The following is a 14511-nucleotide window of genomic DNA, read 5'->3' as shown; positions in this document are numbered from 1 at the left end:
CAACAAAGAACCATCTGGCCCAAACAGTTAAGGTTGAGAAGTCCTGATTTGTAGGATAATCACATTTTAGAGGGACAACAAAAAGGCCACAGAAGCATCTGACTGTGTACATTCTGGCAGATGCACAGGTTAAGTGTCTAGGACATACTGTTAAAAATGGCACCATGAAAAAAAAAATGGCATCATGTAGGGAGGGTGCCTGGGTGGCTCAAGGCATTAAGTGTCCGACTTTTGGTTTGGGCTCAGGTCATGAGCCCTGGTTCATGGATCTCCTGGTTGTGGGATCGAGCCCCACATTGGGCTCCAAGCTCAGTGCAGAGCTTGTTTCAGATTCTTTCTCCCACCCCTCTACCCCTCCCCATGTGCGCTAAAATACATAAATGAAATCTTAAAAAAAAAATGACATGGAAAAGATAGGGCTTTGACTCCTTATTTTATGAACCTCCTTAATGATTTTTTTTTTAATTTTTTTTTTAATTTTTTATTTATTTATGATAGTCACAGAGAAAGAGAGAGAGGCAGAGACACAGGCGGAGGGAGAAGCAGGCTCCATGCACCGGGAGCCCGATGTGGGATCCGATCCCGGGTCTCCAGGATCGCGCCCCGGGCCAAAGGCAGGCGCCAAACCGCTGCGCCACCCAGGGATCCCCTCCTTAATGATTTTTAAAAAAAATAAATAGGTATTCCTAGGGAATGAATATAGTTGTGATCAAAGTATCAAGGAAAAAAAATAAAGTTGCAGGTCTCTTACATAATATAGCTTATCAAAACCATGATCTTTCTGGAAAACAAATCCTTTTTCCTGCAGCAGCTGTATTGCATTCTTAAATATACTATGAATTGCCTTGGAAGTGGTGTCATTCTTAGAATCCTGTAGGAAGAGGAAAAAGAAAAGAAGTTAAGTCCCATCTTACTGCATCTCAGAGTAACTCCCTGGACCAACTGGTTTAGGAATTCACCCAACAGGCTTTTTATCTGCTGAGTCAAAAAGATCCAGGTGTGTGGCCTAACACAGAATAGTATTTAAGGAGGCCTGGGAAGTTTGCTCAAGTAGGATCATGCTTGACAACTGTTCTCTACCTTAGTTGTGATTTGTTCAACTTTATAATATGAAATGGAAAATCAAGAAGATAATCTTTGAATCTGAGTATGTAGTTTATATGTCTTGACTCATTTAAAATTACTTCTATTCCCAATTTTTGATTTTTTTAAAATTCAGAGCCAGATCACTGTATGCATGTATCAGCTCAGTTTTTTCATTGAAATTATAGCTAGAATCTTATCTCTTCCTAAGGACTTCAGAGAATTTTACACTATTGACGTAAGTTGGGGACTCTAGGACATAGAGAATATTATGTCATCTCCTTATTTTAAATGGTGGAAAATGTAGGTAAATAGTCATGTGGAGACCTGTCTGTCCAAGGTGGGTCATGGGGCTAAAAACAGAGGGGGCCCCAGACTGCATGGAAGGAACCTCTGTGGCTATCAGTTTTCTATTTCCTCAATTTCAATATTTCTCCTCTAAGACACAGGTTTACCCAGAGTAACCAGTTCATCCTATTTCTTGTCCCAGAAGAAGCTAGGCTTGTCCCAGAGGAAGCGAGGCCTTCAGCTACGTCTCGCCAAGGTTAACTAAACTTTAAGTTTGCTGAGTGGGGGACTTGATTTCAATTTGGCCATCTCCTCCCTCACACACCGAGGGTAACTGATAAGATATTTGTGTAATGAATGGGAAATAAATACCCCATTATAGAGGTGGTATCCTTTTTATGATTCCACTGGGGGCTTTCAGTCCATTCCTGAAGCAAAGTGGTGAACAACTGTCCTTCAAGGTGCAGATCCACTTTTAATGTGACAGAAATCTGTCAAGATAGTTACAAGATGAGAGCACCAAAGAAACAAGGCAAAAGCTTCTAAAGGAGCATTTGAAGGCAAAGTCCTGCCCCTAATGAAGAATGCTGATGAAGGCTGTTGGGGGCAGTACCCACAGATGCTGAAAGAGTTTGCTTGTGATTTGCTAATGACCTTTCCTGCAAGAGACAGGGAAAGGAAAGAAACCCCCAAATGGCCGCAAGTGTTGACAACTGCATCCCTAGAGAAACCCTCTCTTTCTAGAAGAGGCCTTCCAAAGAGGTGTTGTTTTAATCTCATGGATCCTAGTGATGTTTCACAAACATGCTCCCCTGGACTGAAGAGAACACTCTCAATTAAATTAATAGTCAACAAGCTGGAGCACCTGGTCATTAGGAGATTAGGGCCTAAAACAGACAAACATTCCAAGTTATGACAGCACCCGTTCTGAAGGCAGAATAAGGCCAAGAACTATGCGATGACTCCCACAGGCAGAAAAGCTACGTAAGTGTGTTTAGAATAAACAACTCACTTAGCAATTCTGTCACATATCCTTTTATTCTGGGGGGATTCAGGGAAAGCTGTATTTACTTAAGGGAAGTACAATCAACCCAAAATAGAATCTCCCATGAAACTGTTACAGCCACTTACTCTTCATAATTCTAAGGAAATTCATCTTCTTTGGTCAATTTACTATCAGGATCCTAAGGGTTGAGTTTATTACAGCTCTTACCAAGACAGAAATAAACTGGAGACTAAAAATGATTGTTGCATGATTACTGCCACCTTAGAAATGATTCGTGATTATCCCCGGACCACACAAAAAGCTCAGCTCCTCCTCCCAGATTTCAGAAAGCTCAGGCAGCAGAAAGACAGTGTGCTAGGTCTGTGAGATTAAAAGCACAGCTTCAGCTGTGAACAAGAAGGGCCCAACAGAAAGGCTCTGTGAATATAAACAGCATGTGGAACTTCCTTTCCAAAAACATTTGCCTCGGTTGACCTCAGAGCATATCTGAAGATCCAGTCTCAGGGGGAAGGCCTCCAATCATCTCTCCTGGCCGGTAGCTCAGCCTGGCCTGGGATTTGTGTCTTTCTTGTCTTTTTCTAAAGACAAGGCTCATCCGATTCAGGAAACCGAAACTACACAGAGACAGAAACAGAGACTGGCTGAATATGCTGAGCCTGAGCAGGCCTCTCCTAGCTGCAGGTCAGGAACTGGGTGGATCTCTGAATATATATAGTCTTCATTCTCAAACAAACTCTACATTTACCCAGCTGTCAAAGAAACAATGGTTTTGCAAGGTCTGCTTATCACATTTCTGGATTTGCTAAGAAGGGCCACTATGGAAAAAAAAAAAGTGGGGGGACGGGGAACATTCAAACCCTCCCTCCCCTGGCCTCCAAACTATAACACTCCCACAATGATTTTTTTGTAAAGCTTTCATCTGTATGACAACAGAAAGTGCCAAAGGATCTAGGGTTTCACCATCATTGTAAAGCATCCTTAGTCTCCCAGGCTCTATTAAGTAGAATTCAACTCAATGACTCTGACCTCCCCAGCTAGAGTCATGTGAGGGAATCATTCATAATTGATTGGAAAAAAGAGTTTCCAAAGACAAAACAGAGTGCCACATTCATTTCTTTTTAAACATACAGGACTGGGCAGACACAAGTTTCTGCTCTAAGCATTCTCAAAGATACCATGCCAAAGTTCCCCAAGGTGGTTCTGAATGGAGGAGACTTCAGAGAATCCTCAAGTCTTTCTCCTTAATTGCGGCTCCCACAGAAGAGTGGGTTCACAGGAAGAATGTGGTCTTTGCTAAGCTTCAGTTTCCTTCCAAACATGCCAACAGAGTGGTCAGAAGTGCTAGGAGGCTAACTTGGCGGCGAGCCGCCTCTAACCGACTAAATGGCAAGGTTGATCTTGTGGACAGCAGACAGTTGGAGAGCCCCAACTGCCTGGAAGCCCCAGGGTACAGAAGGGAGAGGCCGGCCCAGCCATTTCCCCCCAAGTGTCTCCTGAAATGCTATCCGTCGTTGCTGCGAATGACATCGCGGGTCACTGTGCACATAGCCTGGTGCCAGGAGGAGATAATTAGGTTCGTGAATGAAACTGAGAAGCAGTGGTAGTAGCCTAGGAGGTCAGGATGAGGACCTGGTATCTGTGCCCCCAGAATCACAAGGAATAACTTATGTTACCTAACGAGAGTAGTCACGGCAGCCCTGTTGGTAATGACAAAAGATCGGAAAACTTCTCAACAGTCCAGAAAAGGAGAGACTGCTTCATGTAACCAAAGATTATTATAGTGGCAAATCTATGTGTACGGCTAGGAAAGGCTCTGTAAGACATGCCGTTCCATGAAAAGCTAGGTACAGATTAGAGTTTAGCATGCTACCATTTGTGTAAGAAAAGAGGACAGAACTACTCCTAGTTTATAAATGTAGACTATCTCTGGAAGGATATTCCTAAGACCGGTAATGGTCCTTGTTTCTGGGGGGGAAGTGGTTAGGAGGGAGGATGGGAAGGAAACTTACTCTTAACCAGATACTGTTGGGGACTATTGAAATTTTTTAGAACTGTTCACTCCTTCAACTAACAAATAATCATCAAGAACTGAGTTTATGGCAGGCCCATTCTAGAACATGGTTCTAGAGAGCAAAGAACAAGGCAAAGAAGACCTCTGCTCTTGTAAAATTTAAATTGTGGCAGAGGAATAGGCAGACAAATAAGTAAATACCAGTGATATCCTGAGATATGAAAACAGGGTGATAACATAGTGAGGAAGCAGGTGACTCTCAGAGCAAATAGTTGGGGAGGGCTAGAAGGTGACATCTCAGCAGAGATCATTCCCCAGTGGAATAAAGAAAATAAAAATAAATGGTGTCACAACAAAAAACCCTGAGAATTGCAATGAAAGTGAAAGCTTAAAACCAAAGTTTCAAATAACTCTTAATTCCAAGTGAATAAGTAAACACCAAACAACTTAGATTCACCTGTAAAGAGACAGCTCTCTCCCAGGCGAGTGAGACATTACTTGATTATTCCTAGAAATGTTTACTTATAGACTAGACTGAATATAACTTGGTCTTTATTTAAACTCCTAATAAGGTACCTTATTTTGACGAAGAGAGAGCAAGTCATTAAAAACTTTGGTTCAAGAATCACCTTACTGAGCAATAAATAGTCTTGGAGAGATAATGATCTCTTCTCATTTATTTTCTCCTCGTTTGGCTCCTGCTGAGATTAAGTACCCATCTCAGTGAATATTAAGAAGTAGTATGAACCTTAGACTACTTTTTTCCTCTACCCAAAGATTAAGTTTACTGAGATTAAGTGAAGAGGGCAAAAGGGCAGGTACATTTTCATTTCAGATTCTTAGTGACCTTTCCAGAATACAAACATAGAATAGAACCAGAACCTCATCCCTGGGTCTACCCTCTGAGTGCTCATGAGCTGTAGATATGGGACAGGGGGCCTAAATTCTTCACATGGACATGCTACACTTACCCGCTCAGAGGAGGTGCCGTGAATCACAGGCTGATTGGCAAGGGATAGCAGAGATTCCACAATTTCCAATTCCTGCTGGTAAAAGGTTTGCACTTTGTTCTCCATGAGGAATTCTTTGGCTCTTTCACTCAGCAAACACGTGAGATTGGCAAGGTCCAGGGCGCCTGGATCACTGCTGGGGGAAAGTTTTTAAAATCCCTGCAGAAAACTATCACCTTTGTTTCTTTTTGCTGTGCATAAAACAGAAACTTAGCTGAGAAATGTGACACTATTTTGATGTTTGATTGATTGAAGTATAGCTGACTTCCAATTTTAAATTAATTTAAGGTATACAACACAGCAGCTGACGAGTCTATTCTACGCTACATTCACAAGTGTTGCTACCATCTATCATCATACAGTGCTATTATTACAATATCATTGACTATATTCCCTATGCTGTATCTTTTACCCCTAGGACTTACTTATTCTAGTTAGACTTCTGGTTCTTTAAAAAATGTTATTGATATTTTGATAGGGATTGCAATGAATCCATATATTGCTTTGGGTGGTATGGACATTTTAACAATATTAATTCTTCCAATCCAAGAGCATGAAATATCTATTTGTGTCACCTTCAACTTTTTTCATCAATGTTTTATAGATTTCAGAGTACAGGTCTATCATCTCCTTGGTTAAGTTTTTTCCTAGGTAATTTGTTCTTTTTGGTGTAGTTGTAAAAGGAATTATTTTAATTTTTCATCCTGCCACTTTGTTACTAGTGTATAGGAATGCAACCAATTTCTGTGTATTAACTTTGTATCCTACAACTCTACTGAATTCATTTCTCAGTTTTAATAGTTTGTTTTGGTGTGGTCTTTGGATTTTCTATAGTATCATGTCATCTGCAAATAGTGACAATTTAATTTTCTCTTAACCAATCTGGATGCCTTTTATTTCTTTTTGTCTGACTGCTGTGGCTAGGACTTCTAGTACTATGTTGAATAAAAGTGGCAACATTGGATTTGTCTTGTTCCTGCTCTTAGAGGAGAAGCTCTGTTTTCTACTAGCTAGTATGATGTTAGCTGTTGGTTTTTCATATAAGGCCTTTATTATGCTATGCTCCCTCTAAGCCCATTTTGTTGAGAGTTTTTATCATGAACAGATGTTCAATTTTGAACAGATGTTCAAATGTCTTTTCTGCATCTATTGAGATGATCATATGACTTTCATCCTTTGTTTGGTTAATGTGTTGCCTCATGTTGATTGATTTGTGACTATCAAACCATCCCTGCATTCCCAAAATAAATCCCATGTGATCATGGTGAATGATCCTTTTAATGTATTGTTGAATGCAGTTTGCTAGCACTTTGTTGAGGATTTTTGCATCCATGTTTATCAGGGATATGGGTCCATAGTTGGCTTTTTTTTGTAGTGTGTCTGTTTGGTTTTGGTGTCAGGGTAATGCTGACTTCATAGAATGTATTTGGAACCTTCCCTTCCTCTTCCATTTTCTGTAATAGTTTGAGGAGAATAGGCATAGGCATTAACTCTTTTTTTTTTTTTTTTAACTGTTTGGTAGGATTCACCTGTGAAGCCATCTGGTCCTAGACTTTTGTTTGTTGGGAATGTTTTGATTACTGATTCAAATTCATTATTTGTAATTGGTCTGTTCAATAACAATGCTTGTTTTTGACATAAAGGGCAATTCATACAATGAGCACTGAGTGGTCATTTAAAAGGATGAGGCAGGACTACAGGAGCTATAATATTTATTAAATATTTTGAAAAAAATGTCAAGTTGCAGAATAGCATATAAGGTTAAATTCCCATTATTAAAAAGGAAATGACAACCCACAAAATACATGGGTGAATATTTATGCTCGTATATGCAGAGAAGAAAAATGTCTAAAAGGATACACATCAACCTATGAATGGTGGGAACCTCTGGGGAATACTATTGAGGCAGGAGACAGGAAAATGGGGAACTTCCACTTTTTATTTTCTATGGGTCCACAGTTTGGGTGTTTTTTTTGTTTTGTTTTTAAGTTTTTTTTTTTTTATTTGACAGAGAGAGAGCATGCATAAGTGCGGGGGGGGGGGGGGGAGTGGCAGAGGGAGAGGGACAAGGCGGCTCTCCACGGAGCAGAGAGCCCAATGCGAGGCTGGATCCCAGGACCCCAGGATCATGACCTGAGCTGAAGGCAGACGCTTAACTGACTGAGCCATCTGGGTGCTCAGTTTGGAGTTTTTTAAACATTAATTTTTTGAATGTCATATATATATATGACATATATTTTCTAACACACACACATATATATATATGTTAGAAACATATATATATATATATATATATATATATATATATATGTTAGAAAAATTAAAGTGGGCACTTGGGTGGCTCAGTCAGTTAAGTGTCCAACACTTGCTGTCTGGCTCAGGTCATGATTTCACAGTTGTGAGATGGAGCCCTGAGTTGGGCTCTGTGCTCAGCACAGAGTCTGGTTCAGATTCTCTCTCCCTCTCCCTCAGCCCCTCCCCACCCTCCACTTGCACGCACTCTTTCTCTCTCAATTAAAATCTTTAAAAAAAAATTAAAGGGTCCAGAGTGAAGTCTCCTTTCTATCCTCTTAGTTCCCACCCTTAGCGGCTATTGCTGGTTTTCTGGCTCCCCTGAGTCCTTTGACATATACACTAATGAACACACATATATTCTTACTCCCTGTTTCCACCACTGCCCCCAAGAGTAAAATCATCCCTGGTTGGGAATGATGGATAGCATTTTTTATGGCTTTTTGTTATAATGTGTCACAGTAGAGTATTTTGTTTGTGATGTTTCATGGCAGCTTTCTTTCGGTTTCTTGCTTTGGGGCTCATTGAGCTTCTTGAATCTGTGCATTTATAGTTTTCAGCAAACTTGGAAAAACTTCATCCCTTATTTCTTCAAATATATTCTCTCTGCTCCCTGCACTCTTTCAGGGACTCCAATCACACATTCATTTTCCTCACAAGATCCTGAGAATATCTGCACTACTTTTATCTTTATGTTGCAGGTATAAAAACTAAGGCATAGAGGGAATAAACGGGCTTGCCCAGAGCTGCTCAGTGAATGCAGACAGTTCGGGATTTGAACCCTGGCCCATCTCAGCATCTGGGCTCCTGCTGCCTGGCCTTACTGCCATCATCACATCTTTCACAGTCAGAGGCCATAACTTACCTTTCTTGCTCTAGGGCTGGGATGCGGAAAGGCTGGTCATAAACTTTCCTGTAGATACTGGGCAGCTCAAGCATCCTTGCAATTTGAATGTTGCACACTGGATCATCCACTTTATCTAACAAGCCATGGGGAAAATATGCCACAGAAATTACAATGAGATCAGCTCTTTCCCATGTCCAAATTGCTGCTAGGCACCCAGTGGGTCTCTTTCCCTATGGGTGCCCAGAGTCATGCATCTAGAGGCACTAAATGGTTCCCCAGTCATCCTCTGAGAGGGAATGCAATGCCCTAAGCATCACAGGTTTGTCCAGGAACAGACTGGAACCAGGGAAAGCACATTTGCTTATTCACTTATCTGTTACAATGGCAAACAACAGGGGCCATCCATGGGATTTCCAACCAAAATCAGCCAGAGCACTGTAAAGCGTATCACTCAGGAGATGTGGGACTATCACATTTCCAATAAGCTGTTTTCCTTCAAAGTTAACGACTCAGTGGTGCTCAAGAAATCTCCATCATTTTAAAGAATATGAATATACTCTGCCCTAAATGGATTGACACTTAGAACTTCAAAGTACTTTTAACATTGATGTTACCCAAATAAATTTGCCTGATATAATAAATCATTTGCTTTCTTCCCCAATTTCTAGTTACCCTCTTCAAAATAGTTAAGAAAGCATGTTATGAAATAAAATTTTCTCCAGTAAAGAGCTGCATCTTTTTATCTGAACTTTTTAGAAGTTTGACTTTTAGTTAATCCAGAGTTCATTGGACACACACCCAGAGTAACCACCAGTTTTGGCAGAGATAATTTGTGCTTACAGAAAGTAGTGACACGAATCTCTCGTTCTTCTCTGTATGTGTGGACATAACCTCTGATTTGGATAATGTCCCCAATTTCTATCTTTGTCTTCTGCTCAATGGTCTCTTGGAGCTTCTTAAGCTGTGAGGTTAAGCTCAGCTCCCCTGCAGTTGGAGCAGCTGTAGTTGCTAGGGCCAAAAGAAAAGAGACAATGCATAACACAATCACCCCACCACATTTGTGAGATAGTTTTGGGGTGAGACCAACAAAAGACGTCTACTCATTCTACTTCTGATTAGTTGCTCTACTGTACAGAATCTGCACAACCTTCTGAAATCCTCTGCTGAATAGAAGGCATAAGCTGTAATTATTCAAAAGTAGAGTGAAGGGAACAGAGTCTAGGAGGCCTGGCAATCCAAGTGAGAAAGTTCTGGCATGGCTCCAACATTTCCTCTCCTGCTCTTGCATTACCAGTGCATTCAAAGGGCTCTACGTGGTCCTGAGCTGAATTATGTATGAGTTCAGCTGGGTTTGGTAGCAACAGCTCTAAACAACCCTTCAAAGTGTCCTTGCAGGAAGACAAGTCTGGCATAGGACAAAAGGGGACCCAGATCTACATATGCAGTTCTGTTTATGGGGAAGTGCCTCAGGCTGATCTTCCACCTAGGTACTCAACAGCCTAATCTCTCACCTTTCATCTTTGTTGGGTAACTGAGGTAATTTCTCTCTCTCTCTCTCTCTCTCTCATACACACACACTGTCATATCACTTAAAACTATAAGCTTAAGCAACTTCATGGTGAAAATAACCCAATGCACATTCGACTCTAAATAATTTCAGTGGGCCTGGGTGACTCAGTCAAGCGCCTGCCTTCAGCTCAGGTCACAATCCCAGGGTCCTAGGATTGAGCCCTGCATTGGGCTCCTGCTCATCGGGGAACCTGCTTCTCCCTCTCCCTCTGCCTGCTGTTCCTCCTGCTTGTGCTCTGTCAAATAAATAAAAATAAAACCTTTGAAAAAAAATAATTTCTATCACTTAAGTTTAATTTCAATTGTATTAAATACTTAATAAGCACAGCCTCAATTATTAGATATTGTAGGTGCTGTTCTAGGACTCTACAATGTATTAGAGCATCTAACCCTCACAAGTATACCTGTTTATTATTAGCCCCATTTTATAGAGGAGGTTACTGAATCACAGAGAGGTCAAGCAACCTGCCCAAAGTAAAACAACCAGTTAGTAACAAAGCTGTAGTCTGAACCCGAGCAATCTCTGACTTCAGTGCTTTCTGGCTTATTCTTTATTCTTTGCTGCCTGCCCCATGAGTGTACACATATTTTCCAGTTACAGCTAGTGTGTGTGAACAATTCTACGTTCTGATTTTCTGTCTGGCCCAAGCTCACATACACACATGTATCCAAAGAATTCATACAACTTGAGCATTTTAAATAATCATGGAGCATTCATGTCAATATGAGACAGTTTGTTTAGTTGGTCTCATTAAATATTCCACTCTCCCCCCTTCTTGTAATTTTTTTTTTTTTTTTTTTTTTGGCTTTAATCACCTGCACTGGATGGGGCTTAGTGGTCTACACTTGGGTAATGGGAGTCAGACAGACCTGGCTGCAATCTCCACTCACCTCCTATTAACTACATGAACTTGGGCAGCCTGTTTAACCTCACTGTGCCAGGGCTTCTTCAGCTATGAAATGGGGGTAACAAGACAGTCCACCTCACACACAGAGTGGTTGCCCAAGATCTAAGTTAACCCTTAAATCACAAGCATGGCATGATGTCAAGATCCGCAGGAAATGTTCCATAAATGTCAGCTATTTGTAAAAGTGAATAATTATGCCCTCTAAATAAAATTATTGTTTTCTTAGGGGGAGTCTTTCACTGGGAATTGCTGGATATAAAAGTAAAAACACGTTTACAGTTCATTACATATTGTCAGAATGTTTGCCAGAAAAAAACCCCACCAAACCATTCTTTTTTACAAGGTGTTGCCAGCAGTGTGTGCATGCTTGTAGCACCTATACTGCCTCTGGTCACTTGGATGTTTAGCACCCTAAAAAATACCTAATAATTCCATGACGTTTTATTTTTGCTTTTAAACTACCAGACAGAGGATGCCTGGGTGGCTTAGCAGTTGAGCATCTGCCTTTGACTCAGGGTGTGATCCTGGGATCTGGGATTGATAAAAAAGTATATATTTTATGTGATTTATTCCTACTAAATGAAGTGCACTACTGCCTCATTAAAGACTCTTGTTCCCAGAGCCTTTAAGTGACTAAGGAACACCACGGTAGCGATCTTAAGCCCCGCCTCCACCCCTCACAGTTTATTTGAATACTAAATTGTGCCTCTCAATTTTTGTAATGCAATAAAATCAGTATCTAGATTGTTTTAAATGTATCCTTTGAAAATTGTTTTATGTAAAATAAATGTTACTGAATTATAAAAAAAAAACAAAACAAAATCTCCATATTTACTGTGTAAATACACAACTCATCTTTGGGTTACGTCACGTAAGCTAGAAGACAGGGATCACAGTTACCTCTTTTAAAAATATCTTTATCTACCTGAACCAACAATATTTGTTAAATGCTGATTTATTTCCTACTGTTGTCTTATTTCTGGTTTGTCTTATGCTAGCGTTCCTATAATGAATGAACAAATCTATTAGTCTATTGATCACATTTTCTGCTTTTTAATCTAATCGCTTAGATGACTGTGGCTTTATAAAGTGCAAAGGCATTACTTTTCTTTCACCACATCTACTCTACCAAGGGAAACACCAACCTGGGGAACATGGAGCATTCTGTGTACCCAGTAACCAACACCCAGGAATCTAGACACCATCAGCATTTATGTTACTCAGCTTACCAGGTTTCTTCAGAAAATACCCAAGTATTACTTTTTAAAAGGTTATTCCATCTGTGTTCCTATGCCCTCAAGCCCTCTTGTACTTTGGGTGAATTTAAAACATGTAATGAGGGCAGCCCCGGTGGCGCAGTGGTTTACCGCCGCCTGCAGCCTGGGGTGTGATCCTGGAGACCTAGGATCGAGTCCCATGTCGGGCTCCCTGCATGGGGCCTGCTTCTCCCTCTGCCTCTCTCCCCTCCCCCCCCACTCCGTGTGTCTCTAATGAATAAATAAATAAAATCTTTAAAAAAATAAAAATAAAAAAAAGTAAAACAAAACACGTAATGATAAATGCTTCCTACAGCACCGCTGAAATGATCAGACTGGGGCCTGGTGTGAGACTGAGGCCCAGCTTTCATTTCAAGGGTGAGCCAAGCTGCTGAAAGAATGGCTCGAGCTGTAATTTAGGGACTATAATGAGTGGCTGGAGCCTGACAGGATTTCATCTTAAGTAGCCTATTCCACCCTGGAAGATAAAGGCCCTCTAAAATTCTAGTATCAAAGGCCAAGCTTTCTTAACTTTTCTCCTAAGCTAGTCCAAATGGTATACTCAATAGGACATTTATAGGAGTTAATAGCATTTTCTTATATACCTTAACGGACTGGAACATGATTTTGACTCAGACTAAATTTTGATTAAAAAAAATTAGTCTTCATTGGCCACATTCCAGTGCAAAGCTTTTAAACTGAGGGCAATTAAATGAAAAGGAGAGAATGGGTTAGTTGGGAATAATTTTAACATATCACTTCATATATAACGTGACGAGAATCATTTTCGGGCTTTTTCCTTGTACTGTTACCCTCTCTTTTTATTCTCAAAGCAATTTCCAATTAAGGCTACCTACTGTGACTGTTCATCTATTCATCTATTTACACGAATTTTAAAAATCTCACTCTCAGTATTAGTAGCCATTTTATCCAAAAAATTACTAAATATAAGAGTTATATAATATTCCTAATATTCTGATTTTGATTTTGAAAATTAAAACAATGTCTAAAACAGGAATCTGCAAGCTACAGCCCATGGACCAAATCTTCCCACAACCTGTTTTTGTAAAATTTTATTGGAACTCAACCATGCCATTCATGTATGTACCGTGTATGACTGCTCCTGTGTTAATATGCCCGTGTTGAGCAGCTGAGGTTCAGACCATATGGCCCACAAAGTAGAAAACATTTACTATCCAACCCTGTTCAGAAAGTTTGCTGCTCCATGATCTGAAACAAGTATATATGTAAACAATACTCTCTGATTAAAGGTTTTGATAACACAAAAACGATAAATCTGCAAATGATTTTAATACTCTAGACATATGTGAAAATTCAAATATCTGATTGTCTTATAGGTTTATTATTCTTGCTTCTAGAGACAGCTGCATAAAAAAACCTGTTGTCTCTCTTGATTTTTTTTTTTTTAATCTACAAAGCACCCTGAACAAAGCAGTGCCAATGACTAAGATATTCCCAAATTAAGAAATGGAATACTGAAGTTATATACAACTGATGGCCAGATTCTAAATGTAAATGCCTGGGATCCCTGGGTGGCGCAGCGGTTTGGCGCCTGCCTTTGGCCCAGGGCGCGATCCTGGAGACCCGGGATCGAATCCCACATCGGGCTCCCGGTGCATGGAGCCTGCTTCTCCCTCCGCCTGTGTCTCTGCCTCTCTCTCTCTCTCTCTCTGTGTGACTATCATAAATTTAAAAAAAAAAAAAAAAAAATGTAAATGCCTGAGAAAATTAAGCAAAGGAGTATTCCATTGATCAGGATAGTCCAAGTAGGAAGCTGAGATTCTTCTGGCAGGTTAATGGCAAAGAGGAAAGATACCATGTATCACCAAGGAGACAGATGCTAGATGTTAGATATTACAGAAGACAATATTTAATGAATGACCCCATTGTGCATGGCACTATGCTGTGTAAGTTGTAAAACAGAAAGACAAGGTCCCAGTTGCTATAGCTTCTCTAGAGCCAAAAATGACCACCAATACTGCTCAATATTTTTTTTATTGTAAACTTAACTTAAAAAACTACCTAAGAATTATTAAAATATACTCAAGGAATTCCAAATGCTGTTTCAATTATAGCCAATGTGTTCAAAACACAATTTTAAAGTTTCTTCTCAGTTTATATTATTCAATGGCTAACTTCAAAGGAATCCTATCTTACCATCTCATCAGCCTTAGAATTCCTGGTGTATTTGAGATTTCAGAAAGTCTGAATCCTGGTAGC

The 14511-nt window shown here is 40.2% G+C and overlaps 1 protein-coding gene across 8 annotated transcripts in view; it reads right to left on the bottom strand.

The window, feature by feature from the left end:
• Positions 1-14511, bottom strand: part of STN1 (STN1 subunit of CST complex) — a 63376-nt gene that overhangs the window by 31305 nt on the left and 17560 nt on the right. For 7 of the 8 annotated variants that reach the window (XM_041745036.1, XM_041745041.1, XM_041745038.1 and 4 more), the window contains 4 exons: positions 9378-9545; positions 8556-8670; positions 5360-5534; positions 752-871 (listed from right to left, as the gene is read on the bottom strand). In XM_041745036.1, coding sequence (XP_041600970.1) covers positions 752-871; positions 5360-5534; positions 8556-8670; positions 9378-9545 — 578 coding nt within the window. The remainder of the gene's footprint in view (positions 1-751; positions 872-5359; positions 5535-8555; positions 8671-9377; positions 9546-14511) is intronic. The other variant, XM_041745037.1, reaches the window with a different exon arrangement.

This window comes from Vulpes lagopus, chromosome 2, assembly GCF_018345385.1.
Source record: "Vulpes lagopus strain Blue_001 chromosome 2, ASM1834538v1, whole genome shotgun sequence".
In the NCBI taxonomy this organism is placed as follows: domain Eukaryota; kingdom Metazoa; phylum Chordata; class Mammalia; order Carnivora; family Canidae; genus Vulpes; species Vulpes lagopus.
Note: the sequence above shows the minus strand (reverse complement) of the source record. Positions and strands in the feature narration are given on the sequence as shown.